We start from the raw sequence: 21742 nt of genomic DNA, 5'->3' as shown, positions 1-21742 counted from the left end.
GATAACATTTTGAAACATTTTATGTTTAAACATAAAATTTAAAATATGTTTAAATAAAAATGTTTAAAACATTTTTTATTATACTGTGTTCCATAATTTTTATTTTTGGCTTTCTAGTTTATGTTATTGGCCCATGTTTCCATTAGGAGGTTTATATTTTTATATTGCTTTGCAAAAATCTTCAGATGTAAAAACACTAATTCTATCATAAATAGTGCCAATATTTTTTCATTTGTCTTTAAATTTTTATTCAGTTTTTTACTTTAAAACATTTTAAACATCAAACATTTAAGTGCTTTTCCCTCTATAATTTTTATGCTTAGAAACTTCTTTGTCACACTAAAAATCAAACAAATGCGTTCTATTTCTTGTAACTGCATTGGTTTATGTCATGCATTAAATTTTTTCATTCATCTGGAATTTATTTTTGGTACATATGAAATGTAGGGATATAATCTTTTCTCTCCAAATGAAAAACTATTTTTGAAATACGTAGTAAAAATCTTATATTCTGGAGTGTTTGTTTCTGGGCTTTCTATTCTGAAAATTATCTGTTTGTGTACTATTATTTATCAGCACTCTATTCATGATGGAATTGTTTTAAAATAAAAATTTACTTACATATTACTCCATGAGATGTAGTTTAGAAAATAAAAATGTTCATTCATAGAGCTTTATATATTTTCAGGATATTCTGAGTTTCAATTTCAGGAATAATTTCTTCCTTTCGTTTTTTTTTTTTTTTAGTGAAACTTGAATTTAAGATTGGATTATAATAAAAGACTTGGAATAGCCATAAATTGTTAGTTTTCTTTTTGTTTTTTTAAGTGAAAAGGAAAGAGAGAAAAAACCAGAGTCATGACTCAGAGCAATCTAAATCAATATCTTGGTCAATGGTCAAATTAGTAAAAGTTATATTTTCGAGTTTGACTTTTGTAGCAATAATAAAGAAAAATATTTTGGTTTGGGTATAAAATAATTATTTCAGTATTTGACAATATTGTTATGTTTGTAGGATTTGATGATAGAAGACAATCTTTTAAAACTTGAAGTTAAACGTACTCGTGAAATGCTTCACAGCAAAGCAGAAGAAGTTCTTTCTCTGGAAAAAAGGAAACAGCAATTACACACAGCTATGGAAGAACGAACTGAAGAAATTAAGATTCACAAAACAGTGCTTGCATCACAAATAAGATATGTTGATCAACAACGGCAAATTGTAAGGTAATAATTAGAATTTTCACCCACTGCTAATGAATTTGGAAAACATAAAGGTGATGTCAGAAGAACTGACTGCTCCTTCTACCACCCTGGATGTCCATTGTTTTCTTACTCATTTGAAAAGCCTTTTAATATAATATATAGGACATATTTTAGCCATAAATCTGTGCTTTTTCTTCTCTCTCCTTTGACTAACTCCTCATTCTTTAGATTCTCCCTTTTACATTAAGATCATCAATTGACTTGAAATTGATTTTTTTGTGTGTATTGTGATAAGGGTTTATTAACACGTTTCCCTTATTCCTACCTAATAACTGTTGATTGAAGCAAATGTTCCCTAGAGATTTTGCATATCTTTTATAAGATTTAATCCTTGCTACATGTTATTATTTTTTTTAATGTTACTGTCAGTGTTACCTCCTTTTAAAATATTTCATTTCTGGTTTGTTGCTGGCATATAGAAACACAGTTGATTTCTGTATATTTAGTGTCAAGCAACCTTTCTTCAGCTCTTAATCATTCTAATAATTGATCTAGATTATAACTTCTATGTATTGCACTCAAATCGTTTGCAAATAGCAGTTTTTTGCCTTCCTTTTCAATCTTTATTCCTTTTGTTTTTCTTGTGCTATTGCCCTTATTGTCTAACCTCCAGCTCCCTGCTGAGGAGCAGTGGTAATTTCAGGTGACTGTGTCTTGTGCCTGATCTCACAGGGAACGTTTTCATTGTTTTATTATTAACTATAAAGGTTAGTGTTTTTTGAGATACTCATTACAATATTAAGGGCATTCTCATATATTTTCATTCTTTGCTAAGAGATTGTTTAATCTGAAGTGGATGTTGAATTTTATTATATGCTTTTTTTCTGCATTGGTTGGTATGTTGCTCCTTCAGTTTTTCAATATAATTAAATATATTGATTGAATTTTTTTAAAAAAGTTAAACAACCTTACATTTTTGGTATAAACACAGCTTGTCTATCACATGTTGTATTTTGTATACATCTAATTTTGGGGAGGTAATGTTTTTATACAATTTTTAATCTATGCCTATAATTCTCCCTTTTCTACAGCCCTTGTCAAGTTATAAGGCTATTAAAGTTATGTCTACTTCTACAAAATGATTTTTTTTTAATCCTCACTTGAGGACAATTTTTGCATTTATCTTCAGATAGAGTGGGAAGGAGAGGGGGGGGGAGAGAGAGAGAGAGAGAGAGAGAGAGAGAGAGAGAGAGAGAGAGAGAGAGAGAGAGAGAGAGAGAGAGAAACATCGACGTGAGAGAGACACATTGAGTGGTTGCCACCCACACGACCCCAACCGGGGCCGGGGCCGGGGCCGGGGACAAACTACAACCGAGGTGCATGCCCTTAGCAGACCCAAACCTCTGATCCATGGGCTGACGCTCTAACCAAGCAGCTAAACCGGCCAGGGCCCAAATTATTTTTTGTGTGTTTCTTATTTTGCTGTATTCTGGATAAGTTTGTAAAAGAGTAGGACTTTTCAAAGGCCTCACTGATGAAGCCCCTGGCAGCCTGGAGCTTGGTGAGGAGGATTTTTAGCTGTTGGTTCAGTTTATCTGTTGGTCATAGGACAGTGCAGGTTTTATATTTCTTCTTGAGTCAGATTTGGTGAACTATATATTTCCCTAGGAAACATTTTCCATTTCCTCTAATTTTCGAAATTATTGCCATAAAGTTGTTCGCAATATTTTATTATTTGTTTCACAGTTGCAGAGTTTCTAGCATTTCATTCTCGATTTGAGTTATTTGTGAGTTATCTTTTTTGGGTGGGATAAGTCTCGCAAGTAACAAATTTTATTGCTATTTGAAAATAATCAAATCTTGCTGATTTTTTCCTATTGTGAATTCATTTTCTGTGTTATTAATTGCTGCTCTCACATTTACTACTTTTCCTTCTATTTTCATGGGCTTATTTTGATTTTCTTTTTCTGACTTCTTGAGAAAGATGCTTAGCTAATTAATTTTCAAAATTGAAGGCTAAAGCAGTTCCCTTATATATTACTTTAGCTGCATCCCACACAATTTTTTATAAGGGCCAGATACGAAATACGGGTTTTGCAGGCCATGTGGTCTCTGTTGCAACAACTTAACTCTGCCACTGTGGAGTAAAAGCAGCCATAGACAATATGTGAATAAATGAACGTGGGTGTGGCTATGGATACTGGATTTTGAATTTCATAGAATTTTCATTTTTCATAAAATATAATTTTTCTCATGATTTTTTTCAACTATTGTGTATTTAAAAATGCAAAAGCCATTCTTTGCTTATGAATTGTACTAAATCCGGACGCGGGCAGACACCCTGGCCCTTTATTGCCAAGTAATAATATCCCACTGTGTGCATCTACCCCAATCTATTTGCACATTTGCCTGTTGTTAAACATTGGCACTGTTTCCAGTTTTGGGCTGTCACAGACAAAGCTGCTCTGAACATTTTTTTTTTTTGGTATGAACATATGCTTTCATTTCTCTTGGGTAAATAACTAGAAGTGGAATATCTGGATCCTATGGTAGGTATTTCTTTTTGTCTTTCCATTTTTTTCATTGGTTTTACTGAATTTTGTTTTTCTTTGTTTTCCTCTTTCATTGTTTGGAGGATATATATTCTATTTTCAATTATTTAGTTGGTTATTCTTAAATTCAAAAGAAACTTTAATCTTTGATTTTTCTATGAATACTAAAATTAATTGATTTTATTATTTTTTCCTTCCCCAAAGAGGTTAAGACTCATGACACTTTTTACTGCTGTATTTCCTGTCCTGTCTTTCACATATTGTTGAAATCACTGATTATCATATTAGGTTATTTAGTGTTTTTAATATTATGTCTCTACTTTTAAAAGAACTGTGTTTTTGTTATTGTTGTTGTAAATCCTCATCCAAGGATATTTTTTTTAATTGATTTTTAGAGACACTGTAAGGAAGGGATGGAGGAGGGGGAGAGAAAGAGAGAGAAACATCCATGTGAGAGAGAAACATCAACTGGTTGTCTCCTGTACTTGTTCCCGACCAGGGCCAGGGATCAACCTGCAACCCAGGTATGTGCCTTCGACTGGTAATCAAACCCACGACCCTTTGGGTGCTTGGGCCGACGCTCTCGCCACGGAATCCCACCAGCCAGGGCAAGAACTGCTTTCTTACAACTTGCTTTGAACTATCGAGCCAATTGCCAGCAACAATTTCAGTTTAGCTGTATGTTTTACAGTTTAATATTCTCCATGGATCCTTTGTCATCCTATTGTTTTGGATTTCCATTTCATTTCTCTAGAGTATGTTCTGGAATTTTTTTTCATTATTAATGTTTTCTGAAATTTGCAAGCGCTTGCATGTTTATAACTTATTTATTCTACCCCATATTTGAATTAGTTGAATTTTGAAAGCATTGTTTCATATTCTTCTAGATTATAGTGTTTTTTATGAGAGGTCTGATTTCAAGCTAATTTATTTTATTTTGTAGGGAACTTGGTTTTTGTTTTCTTACTGGAAGCTTGGGGCCATCTTTTTACCTTGGAGTTTTAGAATTTCCCTGTATATGTCTGGGTGTTTTTGTTTTTTTGTTTTTTTTCTTGTTTGACCATTCATGAGCTCTTTCAATTATTACACTGAGGTCTTTCTTCAGGTCAGGAAAATACCTTTCTATTACTTATTTATTTTTTCTCATATCATACTCCATTCTACCCATTTGCTGCTCTTTTTAGTGGGTGTTGGTCTTCTTAAATCTGTCTTCACTTCCAGATTTCTTAACTTTTCTTTCATGTTAAATTTTCTATTCTTTCTATTCCACTTGTTGAGATATTTTCATTCTCTCTCTTCCTATCCCCTTCTCTGTCTCCTCCTTGTTCCTTGCCTCTCTGTCTTCATACCCCTAATTTAGTCTTTTTCTTTACTTGCTATATCAATGTCTCGTCACTATGTTGTATACCTGAAATTAATATTTTATATCAACTATAATTTAAAATTTAAATAAACAAGTAAAATTAAAAAGGGAAAATTATTTGAAAGAACTCTTTTTTCTTCAGTGGTCCTTTCTTTTCATGGCAGCCCAGCCTTGTTTTATGGTACTTTTGGATGCAGTATCTTCTCCTCTTTCAGTGGATACTCACTAGACTACTCTGCAAGCTCTCTCCTATCCCATGCATTATATTTGTTTCTCCTGTGGCTGTTCTGTCATTGCTCGTTTTGTTCTTTTTATTCATGCTGTTAGCTTTCCATAAATGTCGTATAGTCCTAGGCTTTCTGTTATATTTACTTAAAATGCTTAATTAATAATCATGGTGATTGGTATAGTGATCTAGTATGGGTTTCTTCTGTAATTGGGTAGATCTTTCTCCAACAGATCTCGACTCTAAATGGGAGGCTGATTGTAGGCTGTGGGCGAGTCTGTCCCTAAAGGAATTTATTCGGGGGCATGGAGACATAATTCATTCCTGGGTAGAACTGCCTTTCTTTCTTAATTAACCTCCACTGGAATGACATCATGCTCTCTCTCTTTTTTTTCCCAGCTCCAACATAAAATGCTAGAACTTTGGTAATTTGGAAGGTTATCATTGGAGCATAATTAATTCCTGTCAACATCCCTGTATACTTTGAGGGATTAAGGAGAGTGGCTAGATGTTCTGTAGGAAATTCTTTTCAGTTTTATTCATTACCTTGATAATAGCCTAAGATTACTTTTTCTCTTTTTATTTCTTATTCTTGAGTTTAGATTTTCTGCAGACTTCTTTGGTGAAAAATGGCTCTTATTTCTGCACTAATCTGTGTGTATCTTTATTTTTCCTGTCAATAGTATCCCATTTGTTTTTTTTCCATGAAGTCAGAGCCATGATTTGTTGTTGTTTTTTTATCCTCACCCGAGGACATTTTTGCATTTATCTTCAGATAGAGTGGGAAGGAGAGAGGGAGGAAGAGAGAGAGAGAAACATCAGTGTGAGAGAGACACATCGACTGGTTGCCACCCACACGACCCCAACTGGGGCTGGGGACGAACTGCAACTGAGGTACGTGCCCTTAGCGGGAACCGAACCCGGGACTCTCTGGTCTGTGGGCCGATGCTCTAACTGCTGAGCCAAACTGGCCAGGCTGCTGCTGTTGTTGTTTTTCTTATTCTTTTAGTCTTTTCCATTTTAGGAAAAGAGGAGAAATATACTTGTGCTCAGTCCACCATCTTAAGCAGGAAGGCCAACAAGCATTGTCTTTTATAGTCACATAAAGGATGAATAAATGTTTTCTGATGAAATAACAATATCACTTAAAAATAAGCAAAACTGTAACTTCTGATAGTAATATGTTTTACCATCGGTTTCCTTTAGGAGTAGGAGAATAGTAGGCTAAAGATGTCCTTTCACCGTGGTTGGATGGCTCCCTTTCATGTGGTTGTAGCAGGCAAATGTCACCCTCCATATTGCAATACATATATTAGCATTACTAGTATTGTTATAAAATAAGTGTAAAAGTTGTTCATAACATGTAAACTGACTGGAATAAAAGGAAAAATTTAATCAGCAGATTTAAGAATCTAAAACATGTGTTTCTCATGTTTCTGCATACCTTGCAAGGAGAGATACTAAATTTCCTGTTCTGGAATATCTTTAAAAATTTTTTTTGGCCCTGGCTTGTTTGGCTCAGCAGTTAGAGCCTCGGCCTGTGGTCCAGAGAGACCCAGGTTCGGTTCCCGCTAAGGGCATGTACCTCGGTTGCAGTTTGTCCCTGGCCCTGGTTAGTCGTGCGGGTGGCAGCCACTCGATGTGTCCCTTTCACGTCGATGTTTCTCTCTCTCTCTCTCTTCCTCTCTCTCCCTCCCACTCTACCTGAACAAAAAATGGAAAGCTTGGGTGAGGATAAAAAAAAATTTTTTTTTGGTAAAAATCATGTAACAAAATTTACATCTTAACCATATATCAGCATACAGTTTAATGATATTAAGTATATCTACATTGTTGTGCAAAGATCTTCAGAACTTTTTCATCTTGTAAAACTGAAACTCTATACCCAGTAGGCACTAACTCCCCATGTTCCCCTTCTCCCAGTCCTTGTTAATCACCATTCTTTCTGTCTGTATGAATTTGACTACTTTAGATACCTCATGTAGTGGTATTGTACAGTATTTGTCTTTTTGTGGACTGGCTTATTTCACTTAGCATAATGTCCTCAAGGTTTGTTCATGTAACATGGGACAGAATTTCTTTTTTAACACTGAATAATATTCCATTGTATGTATAGACTGCATTTGTTTATCCATTCATCTGTCTATGGACATTTGGGTTGCTTCCACCTGACTATTGTGAATAATGCTGCTTTCAACACTGGTATGTAGATGTCTCTTCAAGAAGCTTCTCTCAATTCTTTTGGGTATATACCCAGAAATAGGATTGCAGGATCATGTGGTACTTCTATTTTTAATTTTCTCTTTTCTATAGTGGTTGCACCATTTTATAGTCTCACCAGCAGTGCCTTAGGAGTTCCAGTTTCTTCATATCCTTGCCAATACTGTATTTTGTTTGTTTCTTTGACAGCAGCCCTCCTAATGGGTTGAGATATGTCATTGTGGTTTTAATTTGCATTAGACTATCATTTTTTAAATCCTTGCCTAAGATACTTTCCATTGATTTGGAGGGAGGGAGGAAGGGGAGAGAGAGAGAGAGAGAGAGATAGATAGATAGATAGAGAGAGAGAGAGAGAAACATCTACATGAGAGATACACATCGACTGGTTGCCTTCCAGGGCTCGGGATTGAATCGCAACCAAGGTACGTGCCCTTGACCGAAACTGAACCCATCACTCTTTGGTCCATGGGCCAATGCTCTAACTGCTGAGCCAAACCGGTCAGGACTAGACTATAATTTAAAAGACATTTGGATAGTGAACAGCCTCAGAATCTAAAGGGAGATCTTCCTCTGGAGCAAAGGTTAGGATTAGGCATGTTTACTTAATTCCTATTATAAAATATTTAGATTACCTAAGCTTCAGATTCCTCTGCTGTGTGTGCAGCATTCATTTGAACCCCTCCTCATCTGCATGGTACTTTGGGAACAAGGGAAACCAATGCAAATAGGAAGCTCATGCCATAAGTGATAAAATGCGTTTTCTATGACCCAAGAGTCTTGGGTCTTCTGCCAGCATCCATGAAACTGTGCAGGCTAACTTGTTACCTTTCATAAAGGGTTAAATCTGAGACCCTTCACACTGAACTATAAAATTGAAAAGTGAAGACATTTAATATGAGTACAGCAGTAACACAAATACAGCTGTCTTCCATAAGAACACTGTAGTCCTTTTGAAAAAGTATTTGCTTTTAGTGTTTAATTATTCTTTTTCTTTCCATATTAGTGCCGAATTTCATGACCGGCTAAATAAAATCGATAAGCTGAAGAACAGATATGAAATTCTTACTGTTGTTATGCTGCCTCCTGAAGGGGAAGAGGAGAAAACACAGGCCTATTATGTAATAAAGGTACTCTCAATCTATTTACAGTTGTGATAGAATGAAGTATCCTTTCTTTGTTAACAACCAAAATGGTATTTTTTTAAACCACGAATTTCAAATTTCATAGCACTCTAGTAACTGTTGCCCTTAATTAGGGCCACAAAACACTAGTTGCTAATGGAAGCACTGAAGCTCTGCTAGTTTTGTACACCTCCCGTCCCTGAGGTCAAAGAGAGGTCTGGACTACTCTTTGACACTTTTGTTTTGGACATTTTTGTGTCACGTCATTTCCCCTAATTTATTCAAGATTCATAATCTCTTTTACCCTGAGACTACTATCACTCTGGGTCTTTAGTACACAGGTGGCAATCTGTTCAACATCTCAGGCTCAAAGCTTTTACTTCACTATAGCCGCCCAGTCATATGGTCGCCCCCTAGACCTTGTCACCTGGTTACACCACTTCTGAAATCTTATACTCCAACTTACCACTGCAATCCTGGTATGGCAGATATCCAGAGGACGAGGGGCTGTCCCTTTGCCTTTATATCAGGTGGGAGACCAATGAGCAGGTGAATCTGCTCTGTTCTTTCTGATGTTTGAGAGTTGTCTGCTATCTCATGATTACCTTTACCTAGTAGCCCATAACGGAAAATGTAGAAGTGATTAGAAATTGGATGTAATTCCCTTCTTGAACACTACTATATATCTTTCCATGTAAAAAATACCCTGAATAGTTGAGATTTCCTTTACAGAGAAGTTTTAGAAATTATTTAAAACACCACAAAGGAGAAATGGAAACTGTAACTTTAACTCATTCTTCTTGTCTCATACATGGATATGAGGGCAGATCTCCCCATTCACATCCTTACAGAGGGGCCCTTGTGGATGCTCTCTCCCTTTTGACTCATACACAATCTTCCAAGTTTCTTTCTGTAGTTCTTTGAGGCTGTCCCTAACACGTACGCTAAGTATAACATCCTGGCACTTTGCCTCAGAAAATTCTACCTAACCAGTATGAGAAATGAATCCCAGCTCTCAAACCCTGTTTATAACTCATCAGTCTGTAGTACCTCAGAGTTCTGCCCAATATTAACAGGACTTCCCTCTTCTTAGGTTTTGAAACTTCCCAAGGGGTGAGGGGTTCAGCTCTACTTAAGTGTTGGGAAGTAGTTAGATGTTGCGATTCCAGTTAGGTTTCTCTACCAAGGGCTTGATGAGTTACCTAAAAGCACTGGTGTTCGTCGCTTTGTCTATATCTTGGTTCTGTCACTGACTAGGTAGGTGACCTTGAAGAAGTTATTTAACCACTTTGGGCCTTAGTTTCCTCACATGCAAAATACAAGAATGATAATATTGTTACTTTTGTTGTGAGAGTGGGAAAATATATATAAAGCCCTGAAGACAGTGCCTGGAACAAAAAGAGCCCTCAATACATGTTAGCTATAATCATTGATATTGCTGTTATTAATAATAATTCACTTCTCGGGAAAACAGGCACATTTTATGAGGAAGAGCCTTCCTTCAGTTCACAGTAAAGGTGCTAAACAAATGCCAGCATGTTAAATGAATCGAGGCTGTCCTACACTTCAGTCTCCTGATACCACACCTCGCCTCCAGGCTCCACAGCTAACCAGTTATCCATGTTTTTTGTGTATAGCATCCTTACATGTTTTATGCATAACACTTCACATGTGCTGCATGTGTAAAGATGAAACTATTTCTTTATAACTTAATGTGTCTTATGTTGAGAAAAACTAACCATGGCCTGAAAATGGGAAAAGCAGTCAGTGGGTGTGCAATGATGCCAATGCATCGTGACACCAGACTTGGCATTTTCTAATGGGCCCTCCGGGGATTTTCGGATTCTGTTGGAAGGTACACCTTTGACAGATTTTCTATTGACTAACCTATTTTATATCCCTGTAGGGACAGATGTTAACTTGTTGAAAACTAATAGTAAAGCATATGATTCTTGTCCACATGCAAATGAATTTTGGCTAGTAGAAATACAATTGACTTATACTCTATAGGAAAGATAACCCAAGCATTATATTTTATTGCCCTAAAAGGTATAGTTTCATATCTGTAAGCAAATTTATTTCAGCATTTCTGACTGTGTGTATATTAAATATGTTCCAATTCTCCTTTTGGACTTGTCTAAACATCTTACAGTTTCCTTCACTGATGAGTTGAATAACATCTTTGATACTTGTTCATTTTGTATTTGTACGAGAATAATTTAACTTTTTGAAAATACTTCAGCAGTTTCACTACTGGAACAAACTTGAACTTGCCAGTTAGAAATTAACTGTCACTTTTGTTTTTGAATGTGATAGATCTAGGATATACATTTAGTCAGCTCAGGATTCTTTCCCTTCCTTATATCCTTTACATTCCCCCCAAGTCCTCTTTCCTGGTGGCCACATATATGTATGTTTATAGCACTGAGGAAGAGGAATTTGCTCAGTGCTAACCACTGTTCTGTGTCCTGCATGTTGTTTCAGGGGTACGTATGACTGAGCCAAATGCTGTCCAAGCCTGGTTGTGTACACACATCACCTCATTCAGTTATGTATTGATTATGACTGTGTTCATGCTAGAGCAGCAGTGTATTAAGTACAAGTCGTTTTGACAGAGATGGAATGGTCCATAATGCCTAAAATATGTATTATCTCGCCCTTTACATGCAGTTTGCTCAGCCCTTATATTAGTTTGCTAGAGCTGCCATAACAAAGTATGACAAACTAGGCAGTTTAAACCATAGAAGTTTATTGTCTCACAGTTCTGGAGGGAGAAGTCGAAGATGAAGGTGTCAGCAGGGTTGGTTCCTTCTGAAGGCTACTGAGGGAGAATCTGTTATGCTTCTGATGGTTTGCTGGCAATCTTTGGTGTTCCTTGGCTTTTATAAGCGTCATCATGCTCTCCACCTACATTTTCACATGGCGCTCTCCTGTCTCTCTTCAGTCTTCCCCCTGTGAATGTGTGTCTATGTCCAAATATCCCATTTTTATAAGGACGCCAGTCGTATGGCATTAGGGCCCACCCTAATGACCTCATGGTAACTGGGCTACATTTGCAGAGCCCCTATTTCCAAATAATGTCACATTCTGAAATATAGGTGATTAGGACTACAAATTTTGGGGGAAAGCAATTCAATTCATAGTCATTATTTTTGGTCCTGCAATAGGGTGTCTATGAGGCACACATGGTTTTGTTTTTCCTTTCACCCACCCTAGTACCTTCTAGTACTTGACTCTTAAGAGCTAGTCTGAAAAATATGATCAGTAACCAATGAAGGGCAGGCATCTTTCAAATCTCATTTCCAAGTTCCTCTTAATCTTTGTAAGGAAACAGTTCAATTCTGACAATTCAATGAAATTGTCCAGTGAAATTGCTAGAGAAAAGTTTTAAAATGTTGAAATAGCCTGGCCAGTGTGGCTCAGTGGACCGAGCATCATCCTATGTACCAAAAGCTCAGGGCACATGACCAGGTTACATGCTCGATCCCCAGTAGGGAGCATGCAGGAGGCAACCCATTGATGCTTCTCTCTCACATCGATGTTTCTATTTCTCTCTCCCTTTCCCTTCCTCTCTCTTAAAAAAAAAAAAAAATCAATAAAAACATCTTTAAAATGTTGACATAAATTTAAATAAAATTTATTTCAATTATCATCTTGTCTAATCTAGGATAAAAGGTATACATTATAGGACCTGGCCAGTGTGGCTCAGTTGGTCGAGCACTGTCCCATGCACCAAAAGGCCACTGGTTTGATTCCCGGTCAGGGCACATGCCCAGGTTGCAGGTTTGATCCCCCATCAGGGTATGTAAGGGATGCAACTGATCAATGTTTCTCTCTCTAAAAAAAATCAATAAAAACATATTTTTTAAAAAAAAGGTATGCACTATATAGGCTCTGATTTAGAGGCAAATGGGATCATTTGTAGACGTTTAAGGTATGTGTGGAATTAGATCAGAAATTTGTATAAACAAATTCAAACCCTTTATTTGACAAATAAACTGAACTCAGAGAAGGGAATTATTTAATGTTACTCAATTCACTAGTAGCACTTTTGCAACTAAAATCTTGCTGTTTTGATTTATTCCAGCTCTCCCACTATACTGTATTTTGAATGAACTCATTGCTATTCTAGACTCAATTTAAAGGAATTAGATTTATCTAAAAACATTTGTTTGCTAAGCTTTTTTACTATGTACTATTTTATTTTTATTAAAAAAAATGTCTTTATTGATTTTTAGAGAGAGAGAGAGGAAGGGAGAGATAGAAACATTGATGTGAGAGAGAAACATCAATTGACTCCTCCTGCACACCCCCTCCTGGGGATTGAGCCCACAACCCAGGCATGTGCCCCAACCAGGAGTTGAACCAGGATCCCCGTACATGGGACTGAGACACACAGGCTGGACTGTACTAATTTTATTATGTAGTATTATGTACTATAATGGTATACATATTTTTGGAACAGAATAAAACAAATACCACAGAAAATGTTAAAAATTGAAACATTACCAAAAATCTTCCAATAGCCATATTCTGATTTAAACACAGTCGATTTTTTATTAAGAATGGGTTTGGGACACTTTTAAATATATGTGCATGCTATCCCCGTGAATCCTTAATTGGAGAAGTTCTTTGGAATTGTTTGGTACAACTCTATAGAGCCTAGTCCAGTGACAGAGGTAAGACGGAAAAAGTCATGAGTATGTCTACTCACTGAGGAGTTTCTGGTTTTCAGCAGTGAGTGAACTTCATTTTTCTACCTAAACTTACCTTTCTCTAATAAAAAAAAAATGTAGTAAAACATACATAAAATTTGCCATTTTAACATTTTTATTTATTTATTTATTTATTTTTATCCTCACCCACATTTTTTGATATTTTGTTCAGATAGAGTGAGAAGGGAGAGAGAGAGAGAAACATCGATGTGAAAGGGACACATCGAGTGGTTGCCACCCACACGACCCAACCAGGGCCGGGGACAAACTGCAACTGAGGTATGTGCCCTTAGCGGGAACTGAACCCAGGTCTCTCGGGACCACAGGCTGACGCTCCAACCACTGAGCCAAACTGGCCAGAGCCCATTTTAACATTTTTAAATGCACCATTCAGTGTTACTAAGTATATTAATATTGTTGTGCAACTAACACGGCTACCCATCTCCAGAACTATTTGCACCTTATGAAACTGAAACTGAAACTGTACCCATTTAACAGTAACTCCCCAGTTCCCCTGCCTCAAACCCTGGTAGTCATCGTTCTACTTTAAGTCTACACAATTTGACCCTCTAGGCACGTCATATAGGTGAAACCATGCAGTATTTTTCCTGTTGAAAATACGGACACTTCACAAATTTGTGTCATTCTTGCGTAGGTGTCATGCTAATCTCTGTACTGTTTCAACTTCAGTTTATGCTATCGAAGTGAGTACTTTCTCTAATTTTAACATTACTAACTGCTAAAAAAATGTTGAAATACTACTTCTAATAAGACATACAAATGTAACTGGGTTGGAAATGATAAGCATTTACTTTCCTGGGTGCACCTTGCCTCATCTCTTTTACTCCTGAGTGCTCCTCAGCCTCTTTCAGGCAGAAATATACATTGTAGTTAATATCTACTTTGAAACCTCCTTCTCATTAACTGTTTCTCTTCCCGGGGAAGTTTATACCTGCTTAACTTTTTGGTAATTTTTTTGGAGATTTTCATGTGAGCTTTGGTTAGTTACTGTTTCCATCATGGTTTTGTATCTTATGTGCTATATGTTGTAGGCCTTGAGGATTTTATGTTCTGAAAATCAAATGAAAGAAATAAATGCTTTATGTGGACCTCAAGGCAAATAGATATTGTTATGAGTTAACTATTTCCTGCCCTGCAAACTGACATTCCCCCTCATGAGAAATACTTTTATTTAATCATTCTATTCTGTATTTTATAGGCTGCTCAAGAGAAAGAAGAACTTCAACGGGAAGGTGACAGTTTGGATGCTAAGATCAACAAAGCTGAAAAAGAAATCTATGCTCTAGAAAACACCTTGCTAGTGCTGAACAGTTGCAACAACAATTACAAACAATCTTTTCAAAAAGTGACTCCAGCTAGTATGTAGAAGCTAACATATTTTAATGACTATGCAATGGAAGCTGTATAGTTATTGTTTAAAAAGAAACACTGTGAGACATGGAAAACAAACATGTACTATGTTTGAGTCAGAACCCCCACCACTTTTTAAATAAGTGCTAAGGTGTTATTTCCATTATTAGTTCTAATGATATAGCATATAACTTCTCTAGGGGGTTCATTCCAAATCTGTAGAAAATAGCATATCAGTGGCTCTGTGTCAACTAAAACATACTATTTTTCAACAAGTAGACATAAGGAATTTAACCTTTCATAAGAAAAAAAATGTTAGTTTAATATATGTAAGACTTTAAGATTGCTTTCTACAGAGTATATTAAATATTTATACTAAAAATTCTTTAAACTCTAGGTGATGAGTATGAACTAAAAATCCAACTAGAAGAACAGAAAAGAGTTGCTGATGAAAAATACAGATTCAAACAAAGACAAATCAGAGAGCTACAGGAAGACATCCAGGTGAATTCTATAGGCTTTAATAATAAGCCCTTAGTAGAATCAATAATCATTATGTCTACTTTTTTGTTATCTTGTACAAAGACAATTTTTTTTTTTTTTTAGAAAAGTAGATAGTAAGAGATAAGTCTCATTTAAATGAGAAGAAATAAGTGATTAAAGCATTCAATAGTTAAGATCCCAGTGGTAAGCACAGGCTGGACTCCTGACCATCACTTGTTAATTAGTTGATGGATCACTGCTAGTTAATTATGATCTCTTCCTCTATCTTTTATTTTCACATAATTTTTTTTTTTTTTTTTTTTTATCCTTACCCGAGGTCTTTTCTCCATTTTTTGTTCAGGTAGAGTGGGAGGGAGAGAGAGGAACAGAGAGAGAGAGAGAAACATCAACGTGAAAGGAACACATGGAGTGGCTGCCACCCGCACGACTGACCAGGGCCGAGGACAAACTGCAACCGAGGTACGCGCCCTTAGCGGGAACCGAACCCCGGTCTCTCTGGACCGCAGGCCAACGCTCTAACCGCTGAGCCAAACCGGCCAGGGCTATTTTCACGTAACTCTTTAAAGATCACCTTAAAGATTGCCTCATAAAACAAATAAAATGGAAAGATGAAAATAATCTAGTACAAAGAAGACACGAAAGCACATCACTGAAAGAGAAAACAATGTGCTTGCTAAGCAAGCTCTACATGAAATTTAGATTTAAAAAAAAATCCTCACCCGAGGATATTTTTCCATTTATCTTCAGATAGAGTGAGAGGGAGGGAGGGAGCGAAACATTGATGTGAGAGAGACACATCAATTGGCTGCCTTCTGTATGTCCCCGACCAGGGCCAGGAACCAAACGCAACGGAGGTACGTGCCCTTGACCGAAATTGAACCTACGACTCTTTGATCCATGGGGGGGCTAACATGTTAACCACTGAGCCAAACTGGCCAGGACTAGATTTTTTTTTTTTTGCTAATAAAGTTGAAGGAAAAAATGAATTGTGAATCTCTTAAAACTGCATTCTTTCAATAGTTATTGAATTGTTTATTTTTCCAAGTACCATAAAAATACTTTCCAGTGGAATTACATATAAAACTTAATCCATTAAACTATTATCTATTTACCAGCAGAATGGATATTATATACAGAAATAAATGAACTAAGATTAATTGAATGCTTGACAAATGGCAAGTAATAAAAGTTATTTTTTATTCTAATATGTTAATACTTTATTTTGTGCAGAGCATGGAAAATACGTTAGAAGTTATAGAACATTTAACAAACAACACCAAAGAAAAACTATTAGAGAAGCAAGCTTATTCACTTCAACTAAGTAGAGAAATTGAGGAGCAGAAGCCAAAATTCGAGAGAGTAACTAAACAGGTATTGATATTTTAAAAAACTGACCTGTCATATTTACATTTTTTGAAGTTCCAAAAGGTAAACCCAAATCCTCCTTCATCCATTAAATAATATTAAGTTAAGTTAAGGAAAAAAGGTTTATATAACAACTGACTACTGTTGACCAACAGTGTGCAAAACTCACCAAGGAAATCCGTCTTTTGAAAGATACAAAAGATGAAACACTGGAAGAAGAAGACATCAAACTTCGTGAATTGAAACAGTTTCACAAGGTCATTGATGGAATGTTAGTTCATGTCACAGAAAATGTTGAGATCCATACTATCCTTCAAATGTACTTTCAACAGGTAGTACCTGTACCTTCCAGTTAAATATAAATATTTCTTAAACATATCATGAAAATAATGTATGGCATTCATCAAAGTGAAATCTAATGAAAAATATTCCACTTCTAAAATGCAGTGGTATTGATTGCTATTGAATCTTCTTCCAGAAAGGTTTAGAACTACCTACAGTCAGTACTAAAGGCAGTCGTCAGAGTCCTAGACGTTCTTCACAGACTTCATCATCAGTAAGGTAAGTGGAAGGTTAAAAACCATGTCCTCAACCCTCCTGGCGGCTTCCCTTAGTGAACCCGCCATGTCACACTGCCCCAGCCGTGGGACCTGCCTGTGCTCTCATCCTTCCCCACATGCCTGTCAGCGGCACAGATGCTGACAGCCGCAGAGCAGCTTCCTTTCCAACCTGTCTGGTGCCACATTTCCATTACAGCAGAGTGCTGTGTGATTGACGACCAGCCATTTCAGTACGATAAAGCAGGGGGAAATTTTAGAGTATATCTAGCATGATCAACCTTGGGGGGGGTGGTGGGGATTTTTAACCATAAAAAGGCAAGTTAAATGTAGAGACATAGAGTGTAATTTTTATGATTAAAACTATCATCAGGGATGTTCAATGAATACTCTTGTGCTTTGCTGACAAAATAAAAATTAACTATCCTAATTTTAAAATTCCCAATTTATTACCTTCAGTGGCCACTTAGTTTTCATTAGGCAATGTAGGGATTTCACAAAGACAAAGGAATGGCCTAAAAGATAAAAAGAACTGTTTCTACATAAACATGGTGGGCAGCCACTTGGACATCCCTGTACTATCATAAGACATTATATATATATATCCGAGGATATGTTTATTGATTTTAGAGAGAAAGGGAAAGAGAGAAACATCGACTGGTTGCCTCCCATATGCACCCCGACCAGGAATCAAACCCACAACCTAGGTATGTGCCCTGACCGGGAATCGAACCCGTGACTGTTTGGTGTAGGAGATCACACTTCAACCAACTGAGCAACCTGGCCAGGGCCAACATATATTTTTTAACTTAGCATTTCAGAATTGTATGGCTAGTAATGATTTTCAAATGATCCACATTTTTCCCCTGTGAACAGGTCTCTCACTCTCTTCTCTTCTCTAACCTATCACTTTAATCACTTTGCCAGCACCCAAGTCCCCATGCCCCTTTTGTTGCCTTTCATGCTTAATGAATTTTGCAAATCTTTAATGTTTAATGACTCTCTCTAAATTAATTAGCCAAAAACATTTTTCTTACAGTCATATTTGTTAAAGTATTTTTCTACTGGTTGGAAACTATTATGGTTCATTACTGTTCTTTTCCTTTAAAAAAAAAAAAAAGTTTCTTGATAATAATGGTCACACTTCAAAATTTATTATTGTATTATTAACATTAGGTACTTTTTGCTCTAATTACTTGTGGGATTATGGTATCTTTCATTATTAATGAGGGGGTTTCTATTAAAATATAAATTTTGAATTAAATTGAATGTTTTTTTCTTCTAGGTCATCTGGGAGTACAAGTACTTCTACTTCTCAGACTTCGATCAAAGTACTAGAGCTAACCTTCCCGCCCTCCTCTTCACCTGGCAGCACTTTTAGGCCAACTAGTACTAGCAGTAGCTCCAGTAATAGTAAAAGCAAAAGGAGCAGCAAGTAAACATTTTAATCTCTCTTTTGAACAAATTATAAACACAAATAACAAAAATTTCACTTTTAAAATAGTAAATTCCAGTCTATGCTTCTGGGTGCTGTATAATGATATATAGAGTTCTACTGAAATCGTGTTAGGCAATGACCAAATTTTATCCAGTGGAAATGTAAAAACTGGTAGTTAAAAAAATAGTCAAGCCAAAGAAATGTTTAATTTTCTTATCCCTTTTCCTATTTTCTTCTGCACAGTGAAGGAAAGTAGTCATACCTGATTTTAAGGCTACATGTTATACAGTCATAGGGAAAATTATATGTTTTTACTGTTATTTTTGTCTGTTATAATAGAAAATAGTTCACTTCATTTTTTCACACTAGCCATGCAACTACACTCAGAATCTTTCAGGAAGAAATTTTTAAAGATTCAAAAAAAGTTTATAACATTACTAAAATTCTCATTTACCCTAGAAGATCCTGATAAATTTACTCTGTTCAAAGAAATAAACTTCCCAGACTTTTGGGGGAGAAATCTGTTAGTTTCTTCTTTGGTATAACTTAAAATTTTTAAACCAAAAAACTGTATTACCTTCACCCCCTCCCCCCGAGAAAACTATTGATGGGAAAGAGGAACAATATACATCAATAAAAATGCAGCTCAAATTTTTAGGGATCACTCTACTCTGATCCTGAAAGAAGTCAAGCACCTCAAAGATTGTGCTCTCAAGACAGACAACCATACATAAAGAATAAGAATGTATTTTCAAAATTTTCTTAATTTAATAAACAATGTAAAGAAAGCTAGGTATGATTTGAATAGAAATTCTATAAACTTAGAGAAGGCAGACCACCAGATATAGAATGTTATTTCAGTTAATACTTCATTACATTTCCCCAGCACTTTGAACTCTTGGAATCCTGTGGAGTATGAGTACTGGTTTTCAAATAAATGTATTAGAATGTAAGTGCTTCAACAAGTATTGTCTCCTTCAAACTTTGGAAAAAATATTTGATAATTTATGGCAATTGTCATTGTTTAGAACTGTCATTTGTAGTTCCTTCTGAAAGGCAGGAGCGGTATTAAGCTCTGGCTGATGCATGAGCATTTATAGGATCTAAAAACGGATTCATCTTGTAGTTGCTTTGTAAGTTTTCCTTTGTCCTATATTACTTTGAACTTAAATATTACATACTGTTCTATGAAGACAGGGATTTTATCTTACTAGCTCTGTGACCTTGGGAAAGTTAGTTCTCTATGCTTTTTTCATTTGTAATACAGGGACAGTAAGAGTTACCTATATCAAACGTTTACCAAAATAATCAGATAATTTATACAAAATGCACATGGCCTGACATGTGGGAACTGCACAGTCATTATTGAGCTACCACCCAGAACCTAGCACAGTATTTGTGGAATGGTTAGGCTCTCTGCCAGCATAGAAGTCTACATTTAACTGTTAAATAAAGTAACAGTTCTAACTTCAGTGTAATAATGCTAAATGATGAGACAAGCAATCAACCTCATCTCCACATCTGGAGTTATCTTACGTCCACGTGTTGTAAGGAATCCAAGGCCCAGCCTGGTATGTACAAACTATAGACATGTTAAGGGAAAAAAAATGAAGATATCACTAGGGATTCTTGTTAAGTATATCCCATTTTGTTTTTTTCTGTGATGGGTTTCTCAAACATATCCTTAGAAATTGGAATGTGTACTCTGCCTAAGTTTACTATATCCCAGTAAAGCAGCTCTGGGGAAGATGAAATTTCTAAATTCAAGCAGGCTGTTGTATAAGTACTATCCTGATTTTTTTGGTACCTGAATGTCACATTAAGCCACAAAGATGCTTTGGGAAATTAGTCTGGTTGCTAGTGATGCTCAAAAAAATTTTATTACATAAAAATGGTGTATGTAAAATTCTAAAGCTGTACTAGAATTCCTAAAAGTCAAGGGCTATATAAAAAAGTTTTTCAACCTTTAAAAACACCACTATGGAGTGAGACTGGAGCTCTGAATACAGAAAAAGAACAAGACTTTTGAGTTTCTTGGTGTAAAGACTAATGCCCACATGACTAATTCCTCCTGCTACAACCTATTGTGTTTGATCTGTTTCTTTCTGTTCCACTGCAAAACTAGTTTTTGCTAATCATTAAGCTCCCATCACTAAAACCTAAAAGTCACAAATAGCACACACCCAATTATACTTAAAGTTTTGGTATTTTACTGTTGGCAAGAATGGTGAGATAGAACAAGGACTGATGTCTATCTCCTCATTAATTCTTAGACCTTTGTAGGTGGACACTCATCTATTCCCCCAACCCACCCATCTGGTGTCATCATGAGTGACAGTCTTAAAGGCCCATTACCATTTGCAGTGTCTAGAATCTTAAATTGGAAAGATTCTAAAGGCTATTATAAATGCAACACCAATTAGTCCTATCTTTATCTCCCTAATACACTATACTGTTTACAATTAAATGGGGAGGATATTTGCAACCTGGGCCCCTTCTTCAGCTCTAGTTGCTGGAATTTATTCTGAGTAACAGGCTCTGTTGGCCTAGTAATTTATTCAGAACCTGAGAAAAGAGGCATCAGGGGAAACGTCAGGGGAGAGGTAGTGTCAAGGAAAAAAAGCAGGATTGTAGGCCAGCTCTACACTATTTAAGAACATGCCCATTGTTTTCCAAACGGAACATCTGCAATACTAGTTTCCTCATTTTCTTTCTTTCTAGAAAAAAATCAGATTTATAGTATACTTTTCTAGAGGATTCTCTTCTATTCTTATCTATTCTTGCCTGAAATGCAGTCTCCAAAGTCTTGCCAATATTGAAAGTTAAAAAATTTCTTAGGGCTATACTGCTAAGCAATAAGGCAGGTAGGTAGGTAGGTAGATAGACAGAAAAAAAGAAATAAGGAAAACAGGCCCCTATTTAATTTCATGGCTTTATTCCTAAGATACTTGTTAAGCTGGTATACAAGTGTTTTTTTATTGACTCAGGTTTTAGAGGCCAATTAGATAAGACAGATAATCTGTCTACCATTTTAAAACAAGTTATATAAAAATTTAATATTTAAACAAATGATAAATATAAAATAGTACTTACAGAACATTTAAATG

The 21742-nt window shown here is 36.0% G+C and overlaps 1 protein-coding gene and 1 pseudogene across 1 annotated transcript in view; one reads left to right on the top strand and one right to left on the bottom strand.

The window, feature by feature from the left end:
- CCDC39 (coiled-coil domain containing 39) overlaps nucleotides 1-18700 on the top strand; it is a 52647-nt gene extending 33947 nt beyond the window's left edge. Inside the window, exons 13-20 of the mRNA XM_036243417.1 lie at nucleotides 1016-1224; nucleotides 8568-8691; nucleotides 14620-14779; nucleotides 15169-15275; nucleotides 16506-16646; nucleotides 16796-16972; nucleotides 17119-17201; nucleotides 18483-18700. Coding sequence (XP_036099310.1) covers nucleotides 1016-1224; nucleotides 8568-8691; nucleotides 14620-14779; nucleotides 15169-15275; nucleotides 16506-16646; nucleotides 16796-16972; nucleotides 17119-17201; nucleotides 18483-18636 — 1155 coding nt within the window. The 3' untranslated portion in view covers nucleotides 18637-18700. The remainder of the gene's footprint in view (nucleotides 1-1015; nucleotides 1225-8567; nucleotides 8692-14619; nucleotides 14780-15168; nucleotides 15276-16505; nucleotides 16647-16795; nucleotides 16973-17118; nucleotides 17202-18482) is intronic.
- LOC118617971 lies at nucleotides 14013-14110 on the bottom strand (annotated as a pseudogene).
- Nucleotides 18701-21742: the final 3042 nt, after the last annotated feature.

This window comes from Molossus molossus, unplaced genomic scaffold (genome assembly GCF_014108415.1).
Source record: "Molossus molossus isolate mMolMol1 unplaced genomic scaffold, mMolMol1.p scaffold_m16_p_5, whole genome shotgun sequence".
Lineage (NCBI taxonomy): Eukaryota > Metazoa > Chordata > Mammalia > Chiroptera > Molossidae > Molossus > Molossus molossus.
This window is presented reverse-complemented; position numbering and strand designations above follow the sequence as displayed.